At 42.8% G+C, this 22,755-nt stretch overlaps 1 protein-coding gene across 12 annotated transcripts; it reads left to right on the forward strand.

Annotated features, from left to right (window-relative positions):
- The first annotated feature begins 1,164 nt into the window (after nucleotides 1–1,164).
- Nucleotides 1,165–22,294, forward strand: RNF19B (ring finger protein 19B). 12 transcript variants are annotated; one of them, XR_011533393.1, is made up of 11 exons: nucleotides 1,166–1,921; nucleotides 10,037–10,242; nucleotides 11,445–11,589; nucleotides 12,980–13,142; nucleotides 13,599–13,713; nucleotides 14,773–14,913; nucleotides 15,853–16,060; nucleotides 18,549–18,680; nucleotides 19,469–19,967; nucleotides 21,235–21,379; nucleotides 21,764–22,294. XR_011533393.1 is itself a non-coding variant. In XM_070595552.1 (10 exons), the coding sequence occupies exons 1-9, from the start codon at nucleotides 1,290–1,292 to the stop codon at nucleotides 19,926–19,928; spliced, it is 2,202 nt and encodes a 733-aa protein (XP_070451653.1). In that variant the 5' UTR covers nucleotides 1,166–1,289; the 3' UTR covers nucleotides 19,929–19,967; nucleotides 21,235–21,496. The 12 variants fall into 12 exon arrangements, 10 of the variants coding, with proteins under 10 accessions (XP_070451687.1, XP_070451653.1, XP_070451712.1 ...); XR_011533399.1 differs by lacking the exon at nucleotides 18,549–18,680 and having other exon boundaries at nucleotides 1,165–1,921; nucleotides 21,764–22,053; XM_070595552.1 differs by lacking the exon at nucleotides 21,764–22,294 and having other exon boundaries at nucleotides 21,235–21,496.
- The last annotated feature ends 461 nt before the right edge of the window (nucleotides 22,295–22,755 follow it).

Below are 22,755 nucleotides of genomic sequence, written 5' to 3' on the forward strand. Positions count from 1 at the left end.
GGGGACCTTTCTTATGGCTAAGTACCACCCATGAAAAAGACAGCTGTTTACCTTCCAGTATTCATTCTACCGTTCTTGATTAATAACAGAGCCCCTATTTTTAGGGGCACATTGTGCCCAGTTAAAAGACTATAATTCCCAGTACAGCCATGTGACTATGTTTTGGCCAATGAGATGTAAGCAAAACTGTGCATGCCTTCCAAAGCAGCCTTCTTAAAAGGAAAAGGGTATGCCTTTCTTCCCTTTTTCCTCCCCACCGTCTGGAATGTGGACTGTAATGAGGTGACCTTAAAATTGGAAACCAAGTGCTGACGATGGCAGAGAAGTCCTGAGCTGCTTACTTTTGGACTTATTTTTCATTAAGAGAGAAATAAATTTCTATTGTAAGCCATTTTTTCCTTTTATTTGCAACTGAGTCTAATCCTAACTGATACATTCCCATTGCTGTTGAAGCCTCTTGCTTGCCTCCCATTTGGAAGGTTGAGTCCAGATTCTCCCCCAGTCAGAGGAATGGAAAACCAGCAGAAAAAAGGCACTTCCAGGCCAAAAAAAAAAAAAAAAAAAAAAAATGCTGGGCTACCAGGACAGAATGGGAGGCGGGCCTAGGAATCCAGTCTATTAGCTCACAGAGAGCACTGAATGCTACATTAAGAAATTTAGACTTTGTAAGTCCCTTGCAGATAGGGGACCCTGTCTGTCTTATGTAGCCATGCCTTCGCTTCATAGATGCTCAGTGAATGATTATATTCTTTATTAATGCTGTTTGCTTAATAACAACAAAAGAAATGTTGGAAGGTGGACCAGTTGGAATCACCATGTAATTTACCCTTCTCTGCTTTTTACAGGTGAAGAAACTGAAGCCTCATTTGCTGAAAGGAAAAACGAAACTCCACCTTGGGGATGACGGCGATCGGGGTGACAGAATTGGGGGAGGAGACCAGGAAAAGCACTAGGGTCAGCGTCTCCTCAAGATGGCTGCCCCGGAGCCACGTGACCTAGAGGAGGCGGAGCTCCGCCCCAGCACGCCCCGCTCCGCCCCGCTCGGCCCCGCCCAGCGGGCCCCTCCGGCCGGGGTGGGGAAGCGGGTTGTGAGGTGTCTCAGCGAGGCGCCTGCGCAGTGGGCAGGGGCGCGCGGGGCGGAGGCTTTATAACCACTTCGTCGCCAACGTTCGGTTTCTATCTCGGGGAGGGCGGCTGGGGCGGCGGCGGCCGGGGCGCCGGCTGAGGGGGCGCTGAGGCGGGAGCTGTGGCGGCGCTGGGCGCCCCTCGCCCCTCGGCCTCTGGGGGCCATGGGCTCCGAGAAGGACTCCGAGTCGCCGCGCTCGACATCCCTACACGCGGCCGCGCCCGACCCCAAGTGCCGCAGCGGCGGCCGGCGCCGGCGCCTCACCTTCCACAGCGTCTTCTCTGCCTCGGCCCGCGGCCGCCGCGCCAGGGCCAAGCCGCAGGCCGAGCCGCCGCCCCCGGCCGCGCCGCCGCCGCCCGCCGCGGCCCCGGCCGCCGCCCAGGCCCCGCCGCCCGAGGCGCTGCCCGCCGAGCCGGCCGCCGAGGCGGAGGAGGAGGCCGCGGCGGCGGCGGGGCCCGGGTTCGACGATGAGGAGGCGGCGGAGGGCGGCGGCCCGGGCCCGGAGGAGGTGGAGTGCCCGCTGTGCCTGGTGCGGCTGCCGCCCGAGCGGGCCCCGCGCCTCCTCAGCTGCCCGCACCGCTCGTGCCGGGACTGCCTCCGCCACTACCTGCGCCTGGAGATCAGCGAGAGCCGCGTGCCCATCAGCTGCCCCGAGTGCAGCGAGCGGCTCAACCCCCACGACATCCGCCTGCTGCTGGCCGACCCGCCGCTCATGCACAAGTACGAGGAGTTCATGCTGCGCCGCTACCTGGCCTCGGACCCCGACTGCCGCTGGTGCCCGGCCCCGGACTGCGGGTGAGCGCGGGGGCGTGGCCGCGGGCTGCGGAGGGACCCTGGGCCCGGGCCGCACGGCTGGTCCCGCGGGCGGCGGTCCTCGGCGCGGCGCGCGTGTGCCAGCCCGGAGGCCAGGGGAGGGATGGGCGGTGGGAGGGAGAGGACGGCGGGTCGCTGACCGGTGCCCACCGGCAAGCCCGGACGAGCGGGGCGATGGCGCCCGACACCCCACCCCTGCCCGCGGTGGCTGGAGGTGGGGGCTGAGCGGGCGGCGAGGGGAAGGAGCTGTCCATCAAGTCAGGAGGCAGGGAGAGGCCGTTTTTCGTTGGGTGAACGCCCCTCAGTCCGGAGGGAGGGGACATCTCTTAATGAGGGGATATCTGGCAAAGGACGGAGTGAGCTTGTCGTTCTCAGGGGGCAGCGCTTCAGAGGGGCGTGTCCGCTGTTTAGGGGCAGACTTAGCAGCGTGGCAGGAGAAGGTGTGTTCTTCCCGACCACCCCTGCTGGAAGTTGGGATGGAGGGGGTGCAGGACAGCTCGCTGGCAGGGCTCTGGGGGCACCCTGGGCATGGTGTGTCTGCTGTGCCAAGCTGTTGGGAGGCCCGCTGTGGTTCTTACACTGCTGCCTTGGACAGAGTGAGGAGTGGACAGACCCTTTCTTTGTCCAGAGAAGCAGTGGGTCACTGAGAAGAAGGATGCCCAGAGGCTGGTATGGTAGGAGAAAATGTTTCCCACACCCTCCGATCTTGAGTTCTTGATGGCATCTTTCTAGTGCACTGTGTATACTGAATTTTTAAGGTCAGTGGGAAAATATGCGGTATCTGCAGAAACATGATACCACCAGATTTCACTGTCTGGAGCATTCGTTGGAGACCCCCTTCCCCTCCCTTTTTGAAATGTGATTGTGTGTTACTGTCAGTACGTCCCATGAATGCATGCAGCAAAGAGGGGCTCATCTAAGTGGGTGGGAGTCAGACTGTGCCACTACCTGCTCTATGACCTTGGGCAGATCATTTCATTCTTGTGTGTCATGTTTGGGGACGAAAAGATGCTAGGGACTCCTTGCAGTGTGTACATGTAATGCTAGTAAAAAGCTATATGATCGTTTGCTTCAGAGGAGTTAAGAAGGGCTTTTAATGGTAGCCTATGTTATCAAGGCTGTTTGAAGATTTCCGTGATGCTGCTGTTTGCCTCCTTCAACAGAAGTGTCTGGGGGAGTAAGAGTTTCTACTTTTCTAGTCTGCCAAACTTGTTTAGACATGGGTGTGTTATTTAACCTCACTGAGATGAGGTTTCTAAATTACTTTGAAGTGTTGTCATCAAAGGTACCCTGTACATCCATGGTAGATGACTTTCACTTTCAGTTAATAAGTATCAGAAAGAACCTTGTAAGCTGTTGGAACAGTTTGCTTGTAACTGGTATCTGGTGATCTTACTGGCCTTAAGAGGTTAATTTATGTGGTATTCAAGTTTTACAGACACTGTTGATCTATTTTCTGAACCAAAGGAATATTTACTTAAGAGAACACTGCATGGTTAATTTTGGAATAGTACTTTAACTCCTTTTTGAGATGTGAGTTAGCTTGAATTTTAACTGAGAAATGTGGCATCACTGATTATCTTTCTGGAAAAGCTATCTTTTTGTTTTTTATTTCCCTGAGGTCAGTCTCTGTCTTTGCTCACATCAATAAAAGTGGACAGGAATTAATTTGCAACCTTGCTGATGCCAGCTCTAAACCATTACTGATTGGGTAGTTATTAAAAAATTAGGCCATTTCTTCTTTTAACCAAGTATTGAATTAGTGTCATCTAGAGGTTTTTTTCTCATTAGTTAAAAGAATTATAACAATTTTATATATAATTTTTAAAAATGTGTTATCTGTGGGTTTAAAGAAGGTGAAGTCTGGGAAAATAAAGCGAGCTGGAATCTGAGTATCCATGTGCCAGGCATACATAATTTAATTTGATCCTTAAAACATTGTAAGATAGATTTGAGGAAACCGACGTTTAAATAAATTGAGTAACTTGTTCAGGGTCATATAACTAGTGAGTAGTGGAACCAGTCTCGGAACACTGGTCTTAACTCCAACCAAGGCCAATATTCTTTCCTCTCAACCTCTCTTTTAAAAAGCACAGGCTTGTCTGCTTTATTGCGGAGGCTGCTGTTTGAGTCATTTCGTCAAATGTGGCCTAAGGACAACATTGAGGGAGCCAAGGATGCTAGAATCTAATTTCTTTTATGATTCTTATCGTTAACAGCCTCTTACCTACTATATTTTTCTTGTCTGAAAAAGGCCTAATCCTTTCCTGACTTGAGAGGCTTAATTAATGTTTGCAAAGTGTTTTGAGATCTTCAGTTGAAGGTATTAGATAAACAGGAGTAACTTTAAAATTCTTTCACTTCCCAAACAGGTGTCTGAGTCCCCTGGGGATGTGGCCAGTGGTTTTGCTACCTCCTGTTAATTCGAGGAGAAAAATAGCTTGTTTTGTTTTGTTTTGTTTTAATCAAACTGTTCTATTCTTCTGAGTCTGTGAAAAATTGTAGACGAGCACCAGAGGGAAGCCTAAGCCCCAGTTATCTCTTCTTCTCATATCTGATCATCCTTACTGCCCACAGATCAAGTTCTTGCCAGCCAAATTTGTCACGTCCACCCTTTGCTCTCTTTGTGTGTATGTGTGTATTTGACAGGGTGAGGGGAGCATGTGAGTGATCTTACAGAGTTCTGGTCATTTGTTTCACTGTGATAACTCGTGATAATGAGAACACTATATATTAAAAGATTTGTTATTTGTTTACAAAATATTTGTAGAACAGAGGAAAGAGTCTTGAATTTTTCTTTTCCCATCCTCGAATACTATTTATTTTATTTGTGAGTAAGGGAACCAATTTCAGTGGGGAAACATTCACATTATTTAATATTTTTAAGTACAATATTACCAAGTGTAATCTTTAAAAGATACTTTCAAGTGAGATAAAATTAACTCAAAATACAAATAACTGACATTTTTATAGTTGTTTATAATCTTCAGACTATAACCTCATTCAGAAATAATTTTATTTTAGTTTCATACAAGTAGATGGTGGTAAACTCATCTGATAAAGGGGAAGCCAGTTCAAAGAAGTTTAAGTGTGGGGCCCAATGTCTCACAGCTAATAAATGGTTTGGTTGATCTGTTACCCCTTAGAGCCTCTGCTTAAGCATGTCTTTTTAGAAACCCCCAAATTATGTAAACATGTAATGTTGCCAATCTTTAAAGCCTTTCAGAATCTCTAGAAGACAGAGGGGTGAGCAAAGGAGGCAACGGAAAATTTCCTGGTGTACAAGGGCAGATCTTTTGTACAGATGAATCGGAGATAAGGCCGTCTTGACCTAAATTCTTTGTGCAGGTCCACCTCTCCAGCCTCTCATTGCTGCCTCTGTCTCCTGCAGAGTCCCTCCTCCCACTTGACCCCAGCAGTTAGTATCAGCTATGGGCCTTCCTCGACAGCTGGACTGGACCATCCCATAAACAGGAAGCTTCTGTTCATCTCTAAGTGCATTTGTGAGGGAAGAGCAAGCTCCTTGAGCAAGACAAATTTCTCAGTGAAGGTTTTTTCCTCTCTGAAGCCTTCCTGGACCTTGTCTCTTAATTTAGCCCGTACCTTCTATTTCACAACGCTTCATTCTATCCCCCCTGCGCCACCACCATCTACATCATCCTCCAGCCCAATACAGCTTTCTCGTATTTGCCAAAGTACTCATTCTAAAGTGAAACATTTTATATCACTCCCCTGTGTAAAACTGTTCATACCTGACCTGTAAGATGACTTTTTCTATCTTTAAGGACTTCTTATTTGTATGATCTATCCTTATACTTTAAGCCCCTTTACAGTTTCCAACCATCTTTTGATCTTATTTTCTATTTTTCATGTACATAATATTTCCCAAGGTATATTATAGACATTGCTGGAAAGAAAAATGTTTTGTGATCAAATAAGCTTGGGAAATATTGGATTGAACAAAATAAAGCAAATTTATTTCTGAGCTTCTTAGACCCTTTAAACACGCCAATATACACTGTAAATCTTGTTAATGCTAATATGCAGTGTAAATCTTCAGTCTGGTATAATTTTCCCATACTTAGATCACCAGGAAACTTGTTTTTGTTTCTTCTGTGGCATCTTTAAGACTTAACTGAAAATTTCCCTATTTGCAGTTTTCTAAATTCCTTTAATAGTTATTCTGGCCTGCCTCTGTTAGTGTCCTTAGTGAACAATGAATCTTATGCTCTGAGTAGGTTGAGAGCTCCTCTAGACAAGGATATCTATATACCAACTTTTTCTACAACTCTGTGAACAGAGTCTTTCAATTAAGTCCCAGAAGAATGGGATGAATTGTTGAATTTTGATAAGAAAGATAAAGAATAAGAGCACAGTTTTTGGAAGAGACATAGATAAGAGGAGGGTGGGCAAGAAGAGGACCCACAGGTGATCATCCAACAGACACTTGAGAATTTCGTAGTGTTGAACCTTAGGTGAGTACTGGCTGTTACAAAAAGGTCTTAGTCATGACCCTCTTGACAGGGAGTTTGGCCTGGCAGAGGAGTTGGATGGATGGATAGATAGATAATTATAAACGCAGTGTAATAAATACTAAAGCAAATACACATGCTCTTAGAGAATAGATGAAAGGTTTTGCATGATGGTGTCAAGAAAAACTTCATGGAGGAGATTATATTTGATCTGGCTGGGCCTTGAAGAATATGAGTAGGAATTCATACTGGGCAAACAAAGATGAGGGTAGAGAAAAAAGCATCTCAAAGCAGAGCATATGAGCAAATGCATGGAGGTATAAAAATACAAGACTAAGTCTGGAGTCTAGTTTGGTTAGCCTCAGGATGCACAATATGGGGAGCATGATCTGGGAAGTGGCTAGAGATCAATCTGAAAAGATAGACTGAATTCAAGTTGATGAGCCTATCTGTGCCATGCAGAGAAGGACTTTGAAGGACTTTGTTCTTTTTGGTTGAAGGATTTTAAGTAAAAGAGTATCATCATGATAGACAACCTTCTGGAATTGGAATTTGGGTTGGAGTGGGGAATGAGACCAGATAGTATAGTCTCTTGCAGTTGTCTGGCCAAGAGGTGACATGGATTTGAACTAGGGCAGGAAAATGGAAGATAGTAAGGGTACAGCTCATTGTGACAACTTGGCCCATGTCTACTACCCTCACACGTGCTCGGGGTCCATTTGTAAATGAAATCATATGGCCTGGAGCTGGGAAGTACAGACACAATATAGGAACACATTTCTTTAACTACCCGAGTCTGTTGGAGCATAATCAAATTCATACTAATGGGATTTTTTTCCCCAGGGCTGAAGTTAGGTAATGCTGTGGTCTAGCCTGTCACACATTATGATGTTTCTGAAGACTTAGGAAATTAACAAAATTAGGAAAAGTTATATAAATTTAAAGGGAAAAAAGGATGCATCTGTATTCATAGCAGCATATCGTTTCCTACACCTTCCATTTGCCTTCTAATTAGCAAACTGGAATGCTTGGTTAAGCTAAGAGAACTCCATTGTAGGACATGGAAGAGAAGGAACAAATAGTCAAGGCAAATTTGGTCTCTAGGATGAGGCTTTTTTCAACTACCTGGGGAAGAAGATTGCCCTATTCAGAATTTAGGAGTTTATTCCTAAAATGGGCTTATACAAATTTTTAGGATTAAGTCATAGTACCTGGTATGTAGTAAGCCAATTGATACATGGATAAGTTTAAGAAATTGCTTTAGGAGAAGAGCTAGAATGCCCTGGGGAACGCCAAAAACCCAAACATGAGAGAGCCTCTATCATTCATTCAACACAGGTATTTTAAGCATGAATCAGTGTGGTAGACCCTGGAGATTAAAAAGTGGATGATACTTTTCCTTGAGTCTAGTCTGGTTGGGGAAACACACATATAAACAGAAAATTAAAATACAATGTGATAAGTATTATAAAATAATTATGCACAGTCATGAAGTAGGCAACCAGCTGCCTGGAGAGGTTAAGTGGATTTTATAGAGAAGATGACATTTGAAGTGGTTCTTAAATGTATTAAATATTTGCCAGGTCAAGAAGTAAGGAAAGGACATTTCTAGGCACAAGGAATAGAGTATGCAAAGGCCAGGGAGTAGGACAAAATGTGCTATGTTTTTATAACACACCTTCCAGGACAAGTTCTCAAATGCAGTTTTAGAACATGTTTAGTTACACTTGAAGGTGGCAAGCACCTGTGCCTCCATTTTGGGGGTAGAAACTAAGGTTTGGAGATTTTAATTAACTGAAGTATCATAAGAATGAATCAGGGACAGGGAGCCCAGACCAGGTGCTCAAAAACAGGAATGCCAAGTCTCATGCCCTGAGTAATTCTGTGTCATGATAAGACAGATTGCTATGGGTTCATGAGTATTTGGGGTTATTTTACTTCCTTGGAACCAAATTCCACACCCAAAATTGACATTGCCAATCTTATCAAATGTTCTTCTTTGGGGGAAAAAAAAAATGTTAAATATTTACTCCCACCATGTGAGATGGATCATGAAATGTTCAAGGCTTCCTGACTGGCAGTATATCTAATTTGTATCATCAGAATTTGACTTAAATACTTTTCTGAGATCATCCAGTACCTTTCCCGTTTAACACAAAATAGCAAGCAAGTTACTTTCTTCAGGAGAAACGTTGTTTATCTTTAGTAGTTATTTTGCAGCTAGGTGGGGTAAATTTGCTCAGAACTCCTACAGGATATGAATCATTTGCATTCATAGATTAACCTATTCTCAGTTTGCGCTTTCTGAGAAGAGGTTTAATACAGCCTGTATTATATAACATAGATGATACTTTTTCAATGATATTTTTAGTGTCATTCTCAAATCAACCTGCAGAATCTATGATAAACCTGAAAACTTGAGTTGCTATTATAAACCTCTAATGTACATTCAAGTAAACAAAGAAGCTGTAGAAGAAATCCAAGAAAACGTTTTTAGCCTTTTGTATAAGTTGTTTGAGGTCTTTGGCTATTGGAGGAGTGTGTGGGATAGGGAACAACAAAGCCCAGAAGGCAAAACCTAAGCCTGCAATCACTGACCTGTCTAAAAATGATGTGAACTTTCACCACTGCCGTCTTCCTTTCTTCATTTGTTTCTTTAAATTACTTTAAAAAAAATTTTTTTTAAATTTTAAACAAGTGTTCACTTATTAGGGCAATCTGAGCATTTAGTTGACATATTTAGAATTAGTCAGAAAGGCTAATAGTTGTAAAAATACCGGATTGTTTGTGGGAGAGTAATTCTTGGTAAATAAACATGAAGTACAAGAAACAGTTGATGCTGGTACTAGTAGATTCTGAATTGCCCACCTTTACTAAGAATATGTGTCAGGAGAGAGAAAGAGAGAGCAAGAAGGAGGGAGATAGGGCCTTATTGTATATATTAATTAATAAGATAGATGAGTGGTATTCTTGGATTCTGGAGCCTGTCAAGAGAGAAGATATTTCAAGGTATAGATTTGAATTGGAAAAATAGAAAGAAAAAAGTATAAACAGATAAAATGAGCTTTCAATAGGAGTTGATCATGAATCCATCTATGGCTATTGTGTCTCAGGCAGTGGTCAGGCCAGCTTCGCTGTGAAACCTAGAAAAGTATACTTGCTTTAGCTTCGTTGCTATAGCTCTTTATTTTACAAATGTTCTGTCTTTTAATGTAAATGAATTCTAATCCCTCTAAATATAACAAACCATCAGAGGAAATAGTTTTCTACCTAGTTATTTATGCAACTTGCTGTGGCAAACTGCTTCTAAAGCAGTTTATAACTGAATACATGCTAGAAACTCAGGTGAAATATATTTTCCTCTATTTTTTCAGGAAATAAATGATTTGTGTTTTTGTAATCTCAAGAAGGAATTTACCAAAAAAAAGAAGCAGCAATTTACTTTCTCATACACAATATGTTTTACAGTTTGTTAGACGTGCTCGTGCATGTGGGTTCTTTTCTCTACATCATATGTAGTAGTAGGGGTGCCAAATAGTGTTACCCCACTGGAACTGATGAGTAATGTCTGTCTTTGGTAGAGCATTCTTACTTTACTGATATCTCTGACTATTTTCTTACCCAGTTATGCTGTTATTGCCTATGGCTGTGCCAGCTGCCCAAAGCTGACCTGTGAGAGGGAAGGCTGCCAGACTGAGTTCTGCTACCACTGCAAACAAATATGGCACCCAAATCAGACATGCGACATGGCCCGTCAGCAGAGGGCGCAGACTTTGCGAGTCCGGACCAAGCACACTTCAGGTCTCAGTTATGGGCAAGAATCTGGACCAGGTATAAGTTGGCATTGTCTCATTTGTCTCATTATTTGATATTTCGTAATATGAGCCCAAAGCTGAGAGGGATTACTTTACTGTATATCTGAGTATTTCCTGGGATCAGAGAGCAGAAAATATTTGGTGATACTTTCAATATTATATTTAATATGTAGCTTCCCTCTCTGACCATTATAGGTTATCCAACCCAGGTGGAATCAGAATACACACAAAATTGAATTCTCTAGTTTCTACCTTCATAGTAATATGTCTCATATTGGAGAGCAATTAGGTCCTTTTGCTAGGGGCTTTTTCAAAACTTTCATTATGAGCAGAAAGACATTTACTGTACTGTACTGTTTGTACTGTTTTCCTCCTAGCTTTAAGTGCATCACTGCTTTTGGAAGTAGGGTACAGATTTAAGGAAAAGAAATAATATTAGTGTGGATTAATGATTAACTTTAGAAGGAGGAATTACACGCATTCAGTTCACACTTTGACAAATCGGGGTAAACCTATTTAAAAATGTCAGTGGGTTTATTGCCTTTTATAAATAAGCTTTATTTCACTGATGTCACTTGGGAGAGGCTAGTAGGAAAGATTTTACCGTTCACTTTTTCCTGGCACAGCATAATCTCCTAAATTGTCGTTTTAATAGAATAGTTTCCTAGCTTGCTGTGAAAATTACCAGGTGTTTGCTACATAGCATACGCAATTGTTTTTAGATTTTGAATTTGAGAGTATCATGGGAAAGGGCTGTGGGTTGTGTTAATAACAAATTACAGTGATACTTGCTGAGCCTGAGAAATGAGTTTCCTGAACTAAAGTTTTTCAAAACTTAGAGCCACTTCCAGGCTGCAGACTATCCTTCCTGCAGGACTCTGCTTTTAATTCTGCCAGCCTACTGGCTGGTGGAATTCCATTTTTCTTGGAACCGTATTTCTCTCTTGGGAAGTCTCCTTGCTCAGAGTGTGGCTCAAGTGCTGTGTAAGATGCCAGTTTTTAGGATAAGCAGCTCAATACGAGACAGGATCCATTTTATGAAATTTCCTGAGGTCTAGACATGGCCAGCCTTCTAGTGAAGTGAGTTGCACAATTTGGAATCCTCAGTCAAGAGTTCTTGACTGTCTCCTCATTTCTTACGTGTACTCGGAGGAATAATAAAGCCAAGCAAGGTTTAACTACGGGTATTTTTCTACCCATTCTTCTTTTCCCCCTTAGCAGATGACATCAAGCCATGCCCACGATGCAGTGCTTACATTATCAAGATGAATGATGGAAGCTGTAATCATATGACCTGTGCAGTGTGTGGCTGTGAATTCTGTTGGCTTTGTATGAAAGAGATCTCAGACTTGCATTACCTCAGGTGAGATGGGAAATGTATCCATTGCTTTTGTAGTCTTGTTCTCTTACTGATTTAGGGAAAAGGATGTCAAAGAGACATAGTTGTCCTCTCATTACAGCATAAGGAAGCTGTAAAAACTTCCTCTGAAGCACCTCTCTGATCATGTTTTTCTTTAGCTCAGCAACTTCCAGGGACTGTCTCCTTACCTTCCAGATAGAATTCCATTTCCCTGTCATGGCTTTTAAGGTTTTCCACAGTCTGGCCCTGATCTGCTTTTCTAGCTTTTTCCATTTGCTTTTATACATGCTATATTCCAGATAATCTGGACTTGCTGTTCCCTGTGTTTCCTCTGTGATGTCTTACCTCCAGACTTGTTCATATTCTTTCCCTTGCCTGGAATGCTTTCCAGTCACCTCACCCTGCCAGCATACCCCTTTTATCTCAACCCGTTCAGTTTTTATCGACACTGCAAGGGCCACTTAAATGTCATTTCATCTGTGATGCCTTCCCTAGCTTTTTTTGCCTCATTCTACTCTATTGACGTTCCTTACATGTTTATCAACATCATCACAACTTGTATTTCATGTACATGTCTAATTTTATGAACTACGTAAGTTTAAGGCTGGAGTTACCTCTTTAAAGTTCCTTACATGTGATGAGTTTCCAAATAATTCATTGAGTGAATATTAAAATATTGTCCTAAAGGAGTTAATATTTACAAACTTAACATTCACTGTGTGGATGAAGCACTTGCATTTCAAATTAGCAAACTTTTGAGTATTTACAGTGTACCAATTACTGGGGACACAAAGGTGAATAAAACATGATCCCTACTTTCAGAATTGCTTATCCCATCTAGAAGAGAAGACAGGACAAAGGAAGTGAGCAAAAAAGGTTGGACACAGAAATGTAAAAGTAGCCAAAAACTGATATAAGGGGTGTGACAAGTCTTTTTATGTCCCTTCCCAGGAACGTGGTTTGCATATCTATATGATGTGGTAGGCTATGTGCCAAGAAAACTATGCAAATCAGAGTGTTCATTAGCTGCAGGGCACAGGGCATTTGGGTAAAATGTCAAGTGCGTAGGCTATGCAGGATCCCAAGTAGTATCAGTCAAGGAAGCTGGGCTAGTGTTGGCGGGTTAGCGGGGACAGAGATCAGCAGAAAATAATGGAAAAGAGGTTTCAAGCCTAGAGGCCTGCCTTTCCAAATAAAAGAAAGAAAGAAAGAGCCCAGAGCTCTAATAGTCTGGCCTTGTCCTTTGCTCCCCCTTGTGTAATATACTCATTTCCTGTAATCTCTTCTGTTAATCACTCCTGTGGAAAAGAAGGCTCTTGCTCTTATCAAGCCGTCTGGTGACAGCAGCTGCATTTGTAATATTGACATTAATTTCAGCATGTTTCCTCTGCAGCCCTTCTGGCTGCACGTTCTGGGGCAAGAAGCCGTGGAGCCGTAAGAAGAAAATTCTTTGGCAGCTGGGCACATTGATAGGTGCTCCGGTGGGGATTTCCCTCATTGCTGGCATTGCTGTTCCTGCCATGGTCATCGGCATTCCTGTTTATGTTGGCAGGAAGGTAAGACATGCTGAGTTCTGTGCATGTTCCATCTTCAGGTTTATTGGTAAAAGTTTGAAGGAAATGGGGAGGAACTTTATGTTTCAGAGCTGCCTGAAAACCAGCTGATTCATGGATAAAAATAACCTTGATTTTTTAAATGGATTTTCATAAACCCCCAAGAGATCTGAAAGTTCTTATTAACATCCTGGGCCTGGTTTGTCTCAGTGACTTAAAGGTGAAATGCTTACTTCACTCCCCTGAGTTATTTTGTCTCTTCTTGGATTAACTCTTTCTATATTAGTTTGTATGGTTCTGGTCTGAGTTAGGTTAAAATTTGAGAAAGATACCTCTTTGGGATGGGGAATACGTTTTAATATAGATAATTTATAGAGGAGTGTTCACTTGTCCTTTTTATCCCTGGCAAAAAGGTTGATGTCCTAACCTGCTGACCTGGATTTTCTTTCTTATTCCTAGATTCACAGCAGGTATGAGGGAAGGAAAACCTCCAAACATAAGAGGAATTTGGCTATCACAGGAGGAGTGACTTTGTCAGTCATCGCATCCCCAGTAATCGCTGCAGTTAGTGTGGGTAAGCTAGCCAGGACCACGACTCTTCTCCCTCTGTCTCTGTCTCCATCTTGTCTCTGTCTCCCCCTTTCCTTCCTCTCTCTCTCTTTCTTCCCCTTCTACTCTCCCTCCCCCTCATCAGCTTTCTGACTATGGTCAGCTTTTCTGACTATAGCATCTGGCCAGGTGTTTCATTCTGGAGGCTCCTATATTTTATGCCAAACCCACCTTAGGAGTTAAGTCTATTAGGCACTATTATTGTGATTATCAGCCACACTAAGTTATCAGAGTTTGGGATTTTTCATTCTGAAGTTAGTGCCTAGAACTCCACCTGGCACATAAAAAAGATTGAATTAAGCAATATTACTTTAAGGCCTAGTTTTTCACCTTTCATCTTTCTTCTTCTCCACTTGCCATGGAACCCACAGAACAAAATTACTTTTATTTTGCTTTGCTTGGCCTCACAGTATTTTGGGAGACATGAGGATTTGTTTTAGAATAATAATAATGTAACTAATATTTATTTAGGCTTTCCTTGTGCCAGGAGCAGTTCTGAGTGTTTTGCATGCATTAATTCATTTAATCCTCACAGCAGCACAGTCCTAACAGAAGCATGCAGTAATTTGCCCAAGGTCACTTAGCTGGGACATGAATCCTGGCAGTCTGACTGCAGAGGCTGTGCTCTCAACAACTAAGCCATTCTGCCTTACACAGCAGTAAGATTTTGGAATTAACACTCTTGGATTAGCACTTCAGCAGTGAATAGGTGGGGGGAAATGAAAGCAACATATACTTACTGTGCTGAGCACTATACATATCTTCTCTTTTGATCGTTGACAACCCTGGGAAGATATGTCCAAGGTCATACAGCTAGTAAATTGGAGCCAGGATTCTGATCTAGGCCTTTCTGATTCCAAGTTCAGCCATCATTCTGTTATACCAGGCTACCTCTTTGGGATAGCTGTCTTTTGTCTTTCCTTGTTCCTTTTTAAAGTGTTTTTTCTGTGCTCATGCTGGGAAGGAGAATTCAGGGCAGTTGCAAGCTGATGGTCTGCTGACATGTTTCCTTCTCTTCCCCTAGGTATTGGCGTCCCCATTATGCTGGCATATGTCTATGGGGTTGTGCCCATTTCTCTCTGTCGTGGAGGGGGCTGTGGAGTTAGCACAGCCAACGGAAAGGGAGTGAAAATTGAGTTTGATGAAGATGATGGTCCGATCACAGGTAAAAGGAGGATTTTTAATTTCCTTTTGAATTTATGGCACACAAGATAAAAATCAGTAAAATTCAGTACATTTTGCAGAGAGATTGTCATTGGATTACTTTGGATAATGAGCTTTGTAGGGGGCAAAGTATTTTTAGCTTTTCATTTCTTCGTTTCAGAGTTATTAGGTTAATTCCTCTGGTACTTGCCTCTGTGTGGCAGGTACAAACTGGTAGAATTCTAAGTAACTCCAAGTATACTGATAATAGTAGTGATTATAATAAAGTCTTATATCTGCACAGTACTTTGTAATTTTCAGAGGACTTTACACAGTTATTATCTCACTTGGTTTTTACAACAGCTCTCTGAAGAGAGAAGGCGGGGGCTAAAATTATCTGCATTTAATGGGAACTTCTTGAAGCTTTTGTTTCAACATCTGTTAAATGGGTTTAAGAGCTTCTGCAGAGTGAGAACTAGAGCAAGTATTCTGACTTCTACTTTGATGTTGTTCCACTTCATATTAACTAATCTGGGGCACAGAGATCCCCAAAGGTTTTTCAAGCTTCCTGCTAGAATCAGCACATGACCTAAACATGTTTTGAAATCTTCATGTTTTATTAGATGTCATCCATGGTGTCATGGAAAGAATAGTGGGCTTGGAATCAGAACTGTAGTTTTGTGTAACTAGCCATGACCTTGGACAAGTCATTTACTTCTAAGATTTCATTTCCTCATCTAGAATTGGGGATATTAGTGCCTAGTTTGGGGGAAGGTTAAATATTAGCATATGTTAAAACATTTGATGTGTGATGGTCGCATATAGCAGCTGTCCATTAAGTGAATAAATAAGTATTTCTCTACGTGAATAGTCTCCATTCTGAAGAGTCTTTGCAGGAAGATATTAGACTCTGTTTTGATGCTGTGCCATCTTGAATTGAGATGTTTGGTTCCATCCCCAGTGGCAGATGCCTGGCGAGCCCTCAAAAATCCCAGCATTGGGGAAAGCAGCATTGAAGGTCTGACTAGTGTATTGAGCACCAGTGGAAGCCCTACAGATGGACTCAGTGTTATGCAGGGTCCATACAGCGAAACAGCCAGCTTTGCAGCCCTCTCAGGGGGTACACTGAGTGGTGGCATTCTTTCCAGTGGCAAGGGAAAATACAGCAGGTAAGCAAATAGATAATTTCTGACAGAACCAGTTGGAATTATAAGAAGTAACATACCTGTATTGAGGTATTTCTCTGTGCCAGGCATGTCCCATATGTCATCTCATTTGATTTAATCATCAGTGGTATTTTTTTTTTTTACTTTTACAGTTAGACAACTGGCTCAGAAAGGTTAAGTGACACAAAGTTCAGTGTTCTTTCCACTGCAACTCCATATAAAGAATAATTTTGACTTCTGATCTTCCCTCTACTACATTAGGCTGCCTGCTTCAGGAAGGAAGGCACACATTTTTGTACAATTCCCAAGGCTGTGCTCTCCATTAGGCTTTGTCACTGGCTTTCAGTTGAACAGCATTTATGCTGTATTTTGTTGGCTTACTGGTGCTGTGAACCTTATTACCTTCCTATTCCTATTCCCATTTGATAGATAAGGAAAGTCAATTCTATGAACTTATGTTGAGAATATGTAAAGCTTTATGACTAAAAAGGTTGTGACTTTCTCAGTCATTTCACCAGTTAGACAAACCACAACATCTTCAGAGGAGCCTAACAGATGTTACATGAGAAGCAGTTAGTTGAATGCATGGGAGAAGAGAAGTCTGGGGTGAGGTAAAGGTGGGACAAAACAAGGTGGGGAGGTAGGGGAGATGATTGCCTTCAGATATCTGAAGGGCCTCGAACTGGAAAAATGGATTAGACTTTTGACTCATGCCAAGAGGTAGATTAAGATGACTTGGCAGAAGCTAGAGGGAAACTAAATTTGTTTCTTTGTAGAGAATATAGGGAAAATCTATATAAAAGTACAAAGAAGGAATGGGTTACCTTCATAGATACTGAGCCGCCTAACCCTGGAAGTGTTTAAAGTGAGACCGGATAGCCATTTGGCCATTAGAAGGAGTCAAGCAACAGATGGCAGATGGATTGGATCCCACACACACCTGAGTGCCTGTCAGTCAGCTGGGAGACTCTTAAAAATAGATTTCAGGGCCCTAGCCCACATTAACAAATTAGAATCTTCTGGAGTGAGACCTAGGAATCTGTGTTTTGAAAAGGTTCCCCAGGTGATTCTAATGTAGCCATTGCACGAACTAGCATCTGGAAACCACCTAAGTAGATGGCCTTTGTGAAGGCCTCTTCCAATTCTGAGAGTGATTCTGTGGCAGAACTGAAGCTGGAACTCAGGTCTCTGACTCGATGCACTGCGTTTCCCTGGGCCGTGACATGTTCCTGAAGGGCATCTGAGGCTGGAGCAGAAAAGCAAAGACACAGGCAGCAGGATGGAGGTTGCTTGAATGTGCAGCTGCAGGCTGCTGCTGACCTGTGTGCATCTCATGACTTTGGTTGTCTCTTGTTAGGGGATCCCGTCCCCGCATGTCAGAGAATTCACTGCTGTGCTTTCTTAAAACCAAAACCCCTGTAAATAAGCAGACAGACATTATTGGAGACTGACTTGCTGAAACTGCAGCTTAGCCAGTCCAGCTGTTCCAGTTCTGTGAAAGCCTTTTATAGGAAGTGAATGAGTCAGACGGGTTTGACTGTGAAACTCATTATGAGGAAATACTTAAGTGTGCAACAAAATGGTGTTGGAGCCAAGAAAGGAAATAGTTATGAGTTCTCAGCTCTGAAATACCATTGGGAAAGTTTGTTGCTCTTGTAGGAGGTTGGCTCCTGTACGTCCTTCAATCTCATAGCCTGGGGGTAATTTGATTGCTGAATGTTTGAGTTCCTAGTATGTGCAACAGAGGGTACAAACGGAGGGTAAAGTGTGAATGAGATGTGGTCTCTCCTTTTTTTCGAGCTCACAGACAAGTGGGAGACAGATAAGTAAATTGATATAATAAATAGGTAGGTGCTATTGGAGCACTTAGCAGGAAGTGACTGGTTTGCTGGGAAACTGAGGGGAGGTGATGCTTCTTTTGTTGTTAAGGACTGATATGAAGTTTGTCACATGGAGAAAGGAAATGTCTAGAGAGAGGAAATACCATGTGCACAGTCATGGAGGTATAAAATGTGCATAGGTGTATAAGGAAAGAAAATTGAGAGCGATTATGATTTTAGGACCTATGGTGAGAGACGGAACTAGAGAGACAGCTTGGAGGAGATCAGGAAGACCTTTAATGCTTGTTGGCAATAGGGAGCTAGGGGAGGACTGTTGGAGTAATTGAATCTTTGTCCACACTGTCACTGATCTGGAAGTGGTTTGACCTGGAGTTAGGGCTCCTGGAGAAAGAGCCCAATTGCAATTATCCAGGCAGGAGATGTGGAGGGCCTGAAGTTAAGCAGAAGCAGTGGGGATAGAAAGGAGGGGACGATTTCAGTAGATATTTAAGAGAGAAAATGTGTGGGCATCTCTTTGAGCTATTTGACAATTGGAGAAGATCAGATCAACTCAATTTGCAAGAGAATAATGGAAGAGATGTGTGCCAGGAAGCAGATGGTCTCGGAATACCCAGGTCTCGTATTAACTTGAACGTCCCCTCTTTACACAGGTTAGAAGTCCAAGCCGATGTCCAAAAGGAAATTTTCCCCAAAGACACAGCCAGTCTTGGTGCAATTAGTGACAACGCAAGCACTCGTGCTATGGCCGGTTCCATAATCAGTTCCTACAACCCACAGGACAGGTATGTGAACAGTCAGATGCCCAGGAGAGGTTGCATTTTTTCGGTTGGGCACTAGGCCTTCAGAAGCTCAATGCCTCATGTTAGGGCTTTGTGTAACATCTAGTAGGGTATATGGTGTGTGTACCCTGTGAATTCACTGAGCAAGTTCTTGGTATGGGAGTTTTTGGCATGTCTTGATTGATTCTTCTTGTTAGCACTTGATTTTTAGAGGTTTTTTTCTTTCTTTCTTTTTTACTTTTTTTTTTTGGTCTTTTCTTGGCTATTGCAACAGTGTAATTATTCACATGGAACTTAAAGAGTTTGGTTGGTGTTCATTGATGTCCGTGGGTCTATGGTTTCTGCTCTCATGGGGCTCCTGTAGCCTATTTCTCTTTATTTTTGAGAAGCTAGTGTATATGGTATGGTGTGATTGCAGCACTTCTTGCTGGAGAGAGTCTGATTTCTTCTAATTGTGGCGTAGTAGTAAAAAGCTTTGAATCTTTTCACTTTCATATTTTGAGTAAGATAGTGTAAGGCTCTGACCCTTAGTTGAATTTTGGAAGCTCTTTTTTAGTTGTTTAAAGAAATTGGCAGAGGTATGTGTGTGTGTGTATTTTAAACCAACAAAAAGGATCTAATTGTTCTCCATCTTAGTATTAGGTTAAATTTTTATTTTTGTTAAAAGTGAGCTCTAGTCTACTTTTTACTTATGTTTTTGGACTTCCTAATCCTGAACCCACAAACTGCTTTTACCAACAGGTATAGCATGACCCATACATGACTCAGCAAAGTGGATTTTGTCTCCACAGAGAATGCAACAATATGGAAATCCAAGTGGACATTGAAGCCAAACCAAGCCACTATCAGCTGGTGAGTGGAAGCAGCACGGAGGACTCGCTCCATGTTCACGCTCAGATGGCAGAGAATGAAGAAGGTAGTGGTGGAGGTGGAGGTGGCAGCAATGAAGAGGATCCCCCCTGCAAACACCAAAGCTGTGAACAGAAAGACTGTTTGGCCAGCAAGCCTTGGGACATCAGCCTGGCCCAGCCGGAGAGCATCCGCAGTGACCTGGAGAGCTCCGATACGCAGTCAGACGATGTGCCAGACATCACCTCAGATGAGTGTGGCTCCCCTCGCTCCCATACTGCAGCCTGCCCCTCGACTCCCAGAGCCCAAGGTGCACCGAGCCCAAGTGCCCATATGAACCTCTCTGCCCCTGCTGAGGGGAAGACTGTCTTGAAGCCAGAAGGTGCAGAAGCCAGAGTATGAAGTGGATTGAATGCTCCTGTTCTGAGAAGCACACTTGTTGTAACTGCATCTTTTGGAATCTTTTGGGGGGAGGGGTGGGGATTTATGTATTTTATTTCAAAGATTCTCTGGTCACAGGTTTTCCCCAGGGAAATTCTGGGAAATTTGCTATTTCTTACCAGATAAAACATGGAAATTTTGCCCTTAGTCCCACCCCACCTCCCCCCTTTTTTAGTTTTAATTTATTGGTTAAACTGATGGTGGCAATCCGTGAGGTCTGTCAAAGAGTGTACAGATGTATGTGTGTATATTTTATGTATGCTAACATTACTGAAGGACACATTTTAATAAAGATTTCTGTCGTAATTCAACTCATCTCATTTTCCTTGGCTTGGATAGTCCTACAGAGCCAAGTGTTTGATTGAAACAGACTACTACATCTTTAACAGTCTTTAGATCTGCGTTTTCCTAATGCCAAAAGAGAAGGATTGTATTCTAATCAGCCTGCAGTGGAGTCATCAATAAACTCATGACTTCTAGCATGACAGGAAGCAAAGCTAGGCTTGTTTTGGACTGTGTAGTCAGACTGAAGTCAGCCAGATAGTGAAGCTGTAGATTAAAATGAACCTTGTTTGCCCTCTAGAGGCAGCTGTGCAGTTTTCCTGTTAAAGCTTAATTTACGCTTTTCTGCATTATAGTTACTTATTAGAAGTGTGCTTCAGAGGAGGGAACTGGTGGCAGTTCCAGTGGCTCTTCAGAGATCCCAGTGAATGTTGTAGGGTTACAACTTGGGGAATAGAGTATTCTTACTGATTCTGCACAATCACCAAGCAATGACTTAGATGTTTGTTCTGCTCTCAGGTTCACATGCCCCGTTCCAAAAAGCTTTCTCAGTTTTGCCAGTCTAGTTTAAGTAAGAGAGACTAAGGAATCTGACTAAAATTTGTAGTAAGAGGAGACGTGCCATCAAAATCTCAGCATTTAATTTTATTTGGTCTTATCAATTCATCAGAATTGAGCTAAGTTAGTACCGCTTGGGATTTTGGCTCTGTCTAGAATAATGGCCTTAGAAATGAAAGCTCATACATAGTATAGCAGACAAATTAAAAGATTCATGAAGCCGGATGTAAGATTCCAAATCTGGCAGTAACTTACTTTGTGACTGTGTGAGTCAGTGACTCTCCCAGGCCCCTGATTTCCCCCTCTCAGATAGTATTGAAAGAGCTTCCAGTGCTAAACTTCTCTGTCACCTTAGCTCTGGGCCCAGAGGAAGAACTGAAAACATACTTTCTCTGAGGACCAGATGGCTTTCTGTTTCCTTTCACAGATGCACCTGCTCTCTGTCGTCCTGGCCTGTGCTTTACTACAATGAGGATGATGAGTCTGGACAACAGGCAACTTGGAAGATTCTTATCTCATGGGCACTGTAGCCAGACTTAGCACATTTCCCTGCACCTGGGACAGGAGATGCTGTTAGTGGACTTTGGGTTTCTGGAAGAAAGTGCCCTAGAGGGTGTCCTTGTGTGAAAAAGGGAAGCTGTTGGAAAAAGGGGCAGTCTGGAAATCTCTAAAATGCGATTATCAACTCACGACTTGCATTTCTCTTAAAGCCTCATTAAGAGAGCAATTAACTTGGATAAAGTCAAAGAAGTCTGTTGGAGGGACAAGAGTTTGCAGCCAAATCTGTATTATCTAGGCTCCACTTCTTATTCCTGTGAGACTTGGGCAACTACTCCAAGTCTGTTTTTGCTTAGCCAGAATGGGGATAATAATCCTAATTATGGGGGTGTAAAGATTAAGTGAGATGGTATACTGAAAATGCTTTCGGTAAAGTCCTATGTTTTTTCCTCCTTCAGGAAAAAGAAGAAATAAGAGAGATTATGGGTGTCAGCTAAGAAAAGCCCGGAACTCTAGACCAGAGGCTGTGAAAAACTAAGCTTACTGTAATCCTTTGCAACACTACTGTTCTATCTCCTAAATATTAGCAGCTGAAAAGGCCCATCAGCACCACCTGGAGCAGAACATGAGTAATGCCTTGGAGAAGTTGGTTCTCAGCTTAGAAAATGGGGAAAGTTTAATTTAATTTCCTCTTTGAACAACATTCATTCATTCTAAAATACCTACTACATTTCAGGTATAGGATGCAGTAATAAGGAAAACACAGAATTTCTGTCCCTCCAGAATTTACACTCTAGTAGGGAAAGGAGATTGGGTATATAATCTGGATGAGGATAAGTGTGCTGAAGAAAAGAAAGCAGGAAGAGTGATGAGAGAGTGGTAGCTGGTGCTAGGTGGGTAGTATAGGCCTGAACGGCGTGAGAAAGAGCCGTATGGGTATCTAAGGGAAGAACATACCAGATGTGAGGAATAAAGTACAAAGCCCCGTTGGTGGAGCATCCTTAGTCTGTTTACACACACACACACACACACACACAGCATAGAGGCCTATATGGCTGGAACTAGGTGGACCAAGGAGGAGAGTACTAGGTAAGTTGAAGAGGTGTCTGAGGATGAAGTTAGGTAGATTCGCAAAACAACTCTGAAGACAAGGAAATCTTAGGTTTCTCTGAGGCCAGGAAGAGCAGTAATTTTCAAAGCCAGACAGAGGGGGTGATGGCAGTCAACTTTCAAAGGGGCTAAAACTGGGAGAGGGCGTGTGTGGTCACCAGTCCTACTTGGATAGGCGAGTGGAAAGAAACTTGTGGACTTGGTAAATGGGTACTTATTCATTCCAACCTCTTAACCTCTTTCTAATATACTTTCTTGTACTCCAGAGGCTGGAAAGCTAAAAGCTACATATCTTAAACTTCCTTGAAACCAAGGTTCTGAATGTAATTTAAGTTTTGCC

This window comes from Equus przewalskii, chromosome 2 (genome assembly GCF_037783145.1).
Source record: "Equus przewalskii isolate Varuska chromosome 2, EquPr2, whole genome shotgun sequence".
Taxonomy (NCBI): Eukaryota; Metazoa; Chordata; class Mammalia; order Perissodactyla; family Equidae; genus Equus; species Equus przewalskii.

Coding starts and splice junctions, on each gene's coding strand:
- RNF19B (XM_070595552.1), top strand. CDS start 1,290: ATGGGCTCCGAGAAGGACTCCGAGTCGCCGCGCTCGACATCCCTACAC. Junction 10,243..11,444: donor TGGGCAAGAATCTGGACCAG/GTATAAGTTGGC, acceptor TTTCCCCCTTAG/CAGATGACATCAAGCCATGC. Junction 11,590..12,979: donor TCAGACTTGCATTACCTCAG/GTGAGATGGGAA, acceptor TTTCCTCTGCAG/CCCTTCTGGCTGCACGTTCT.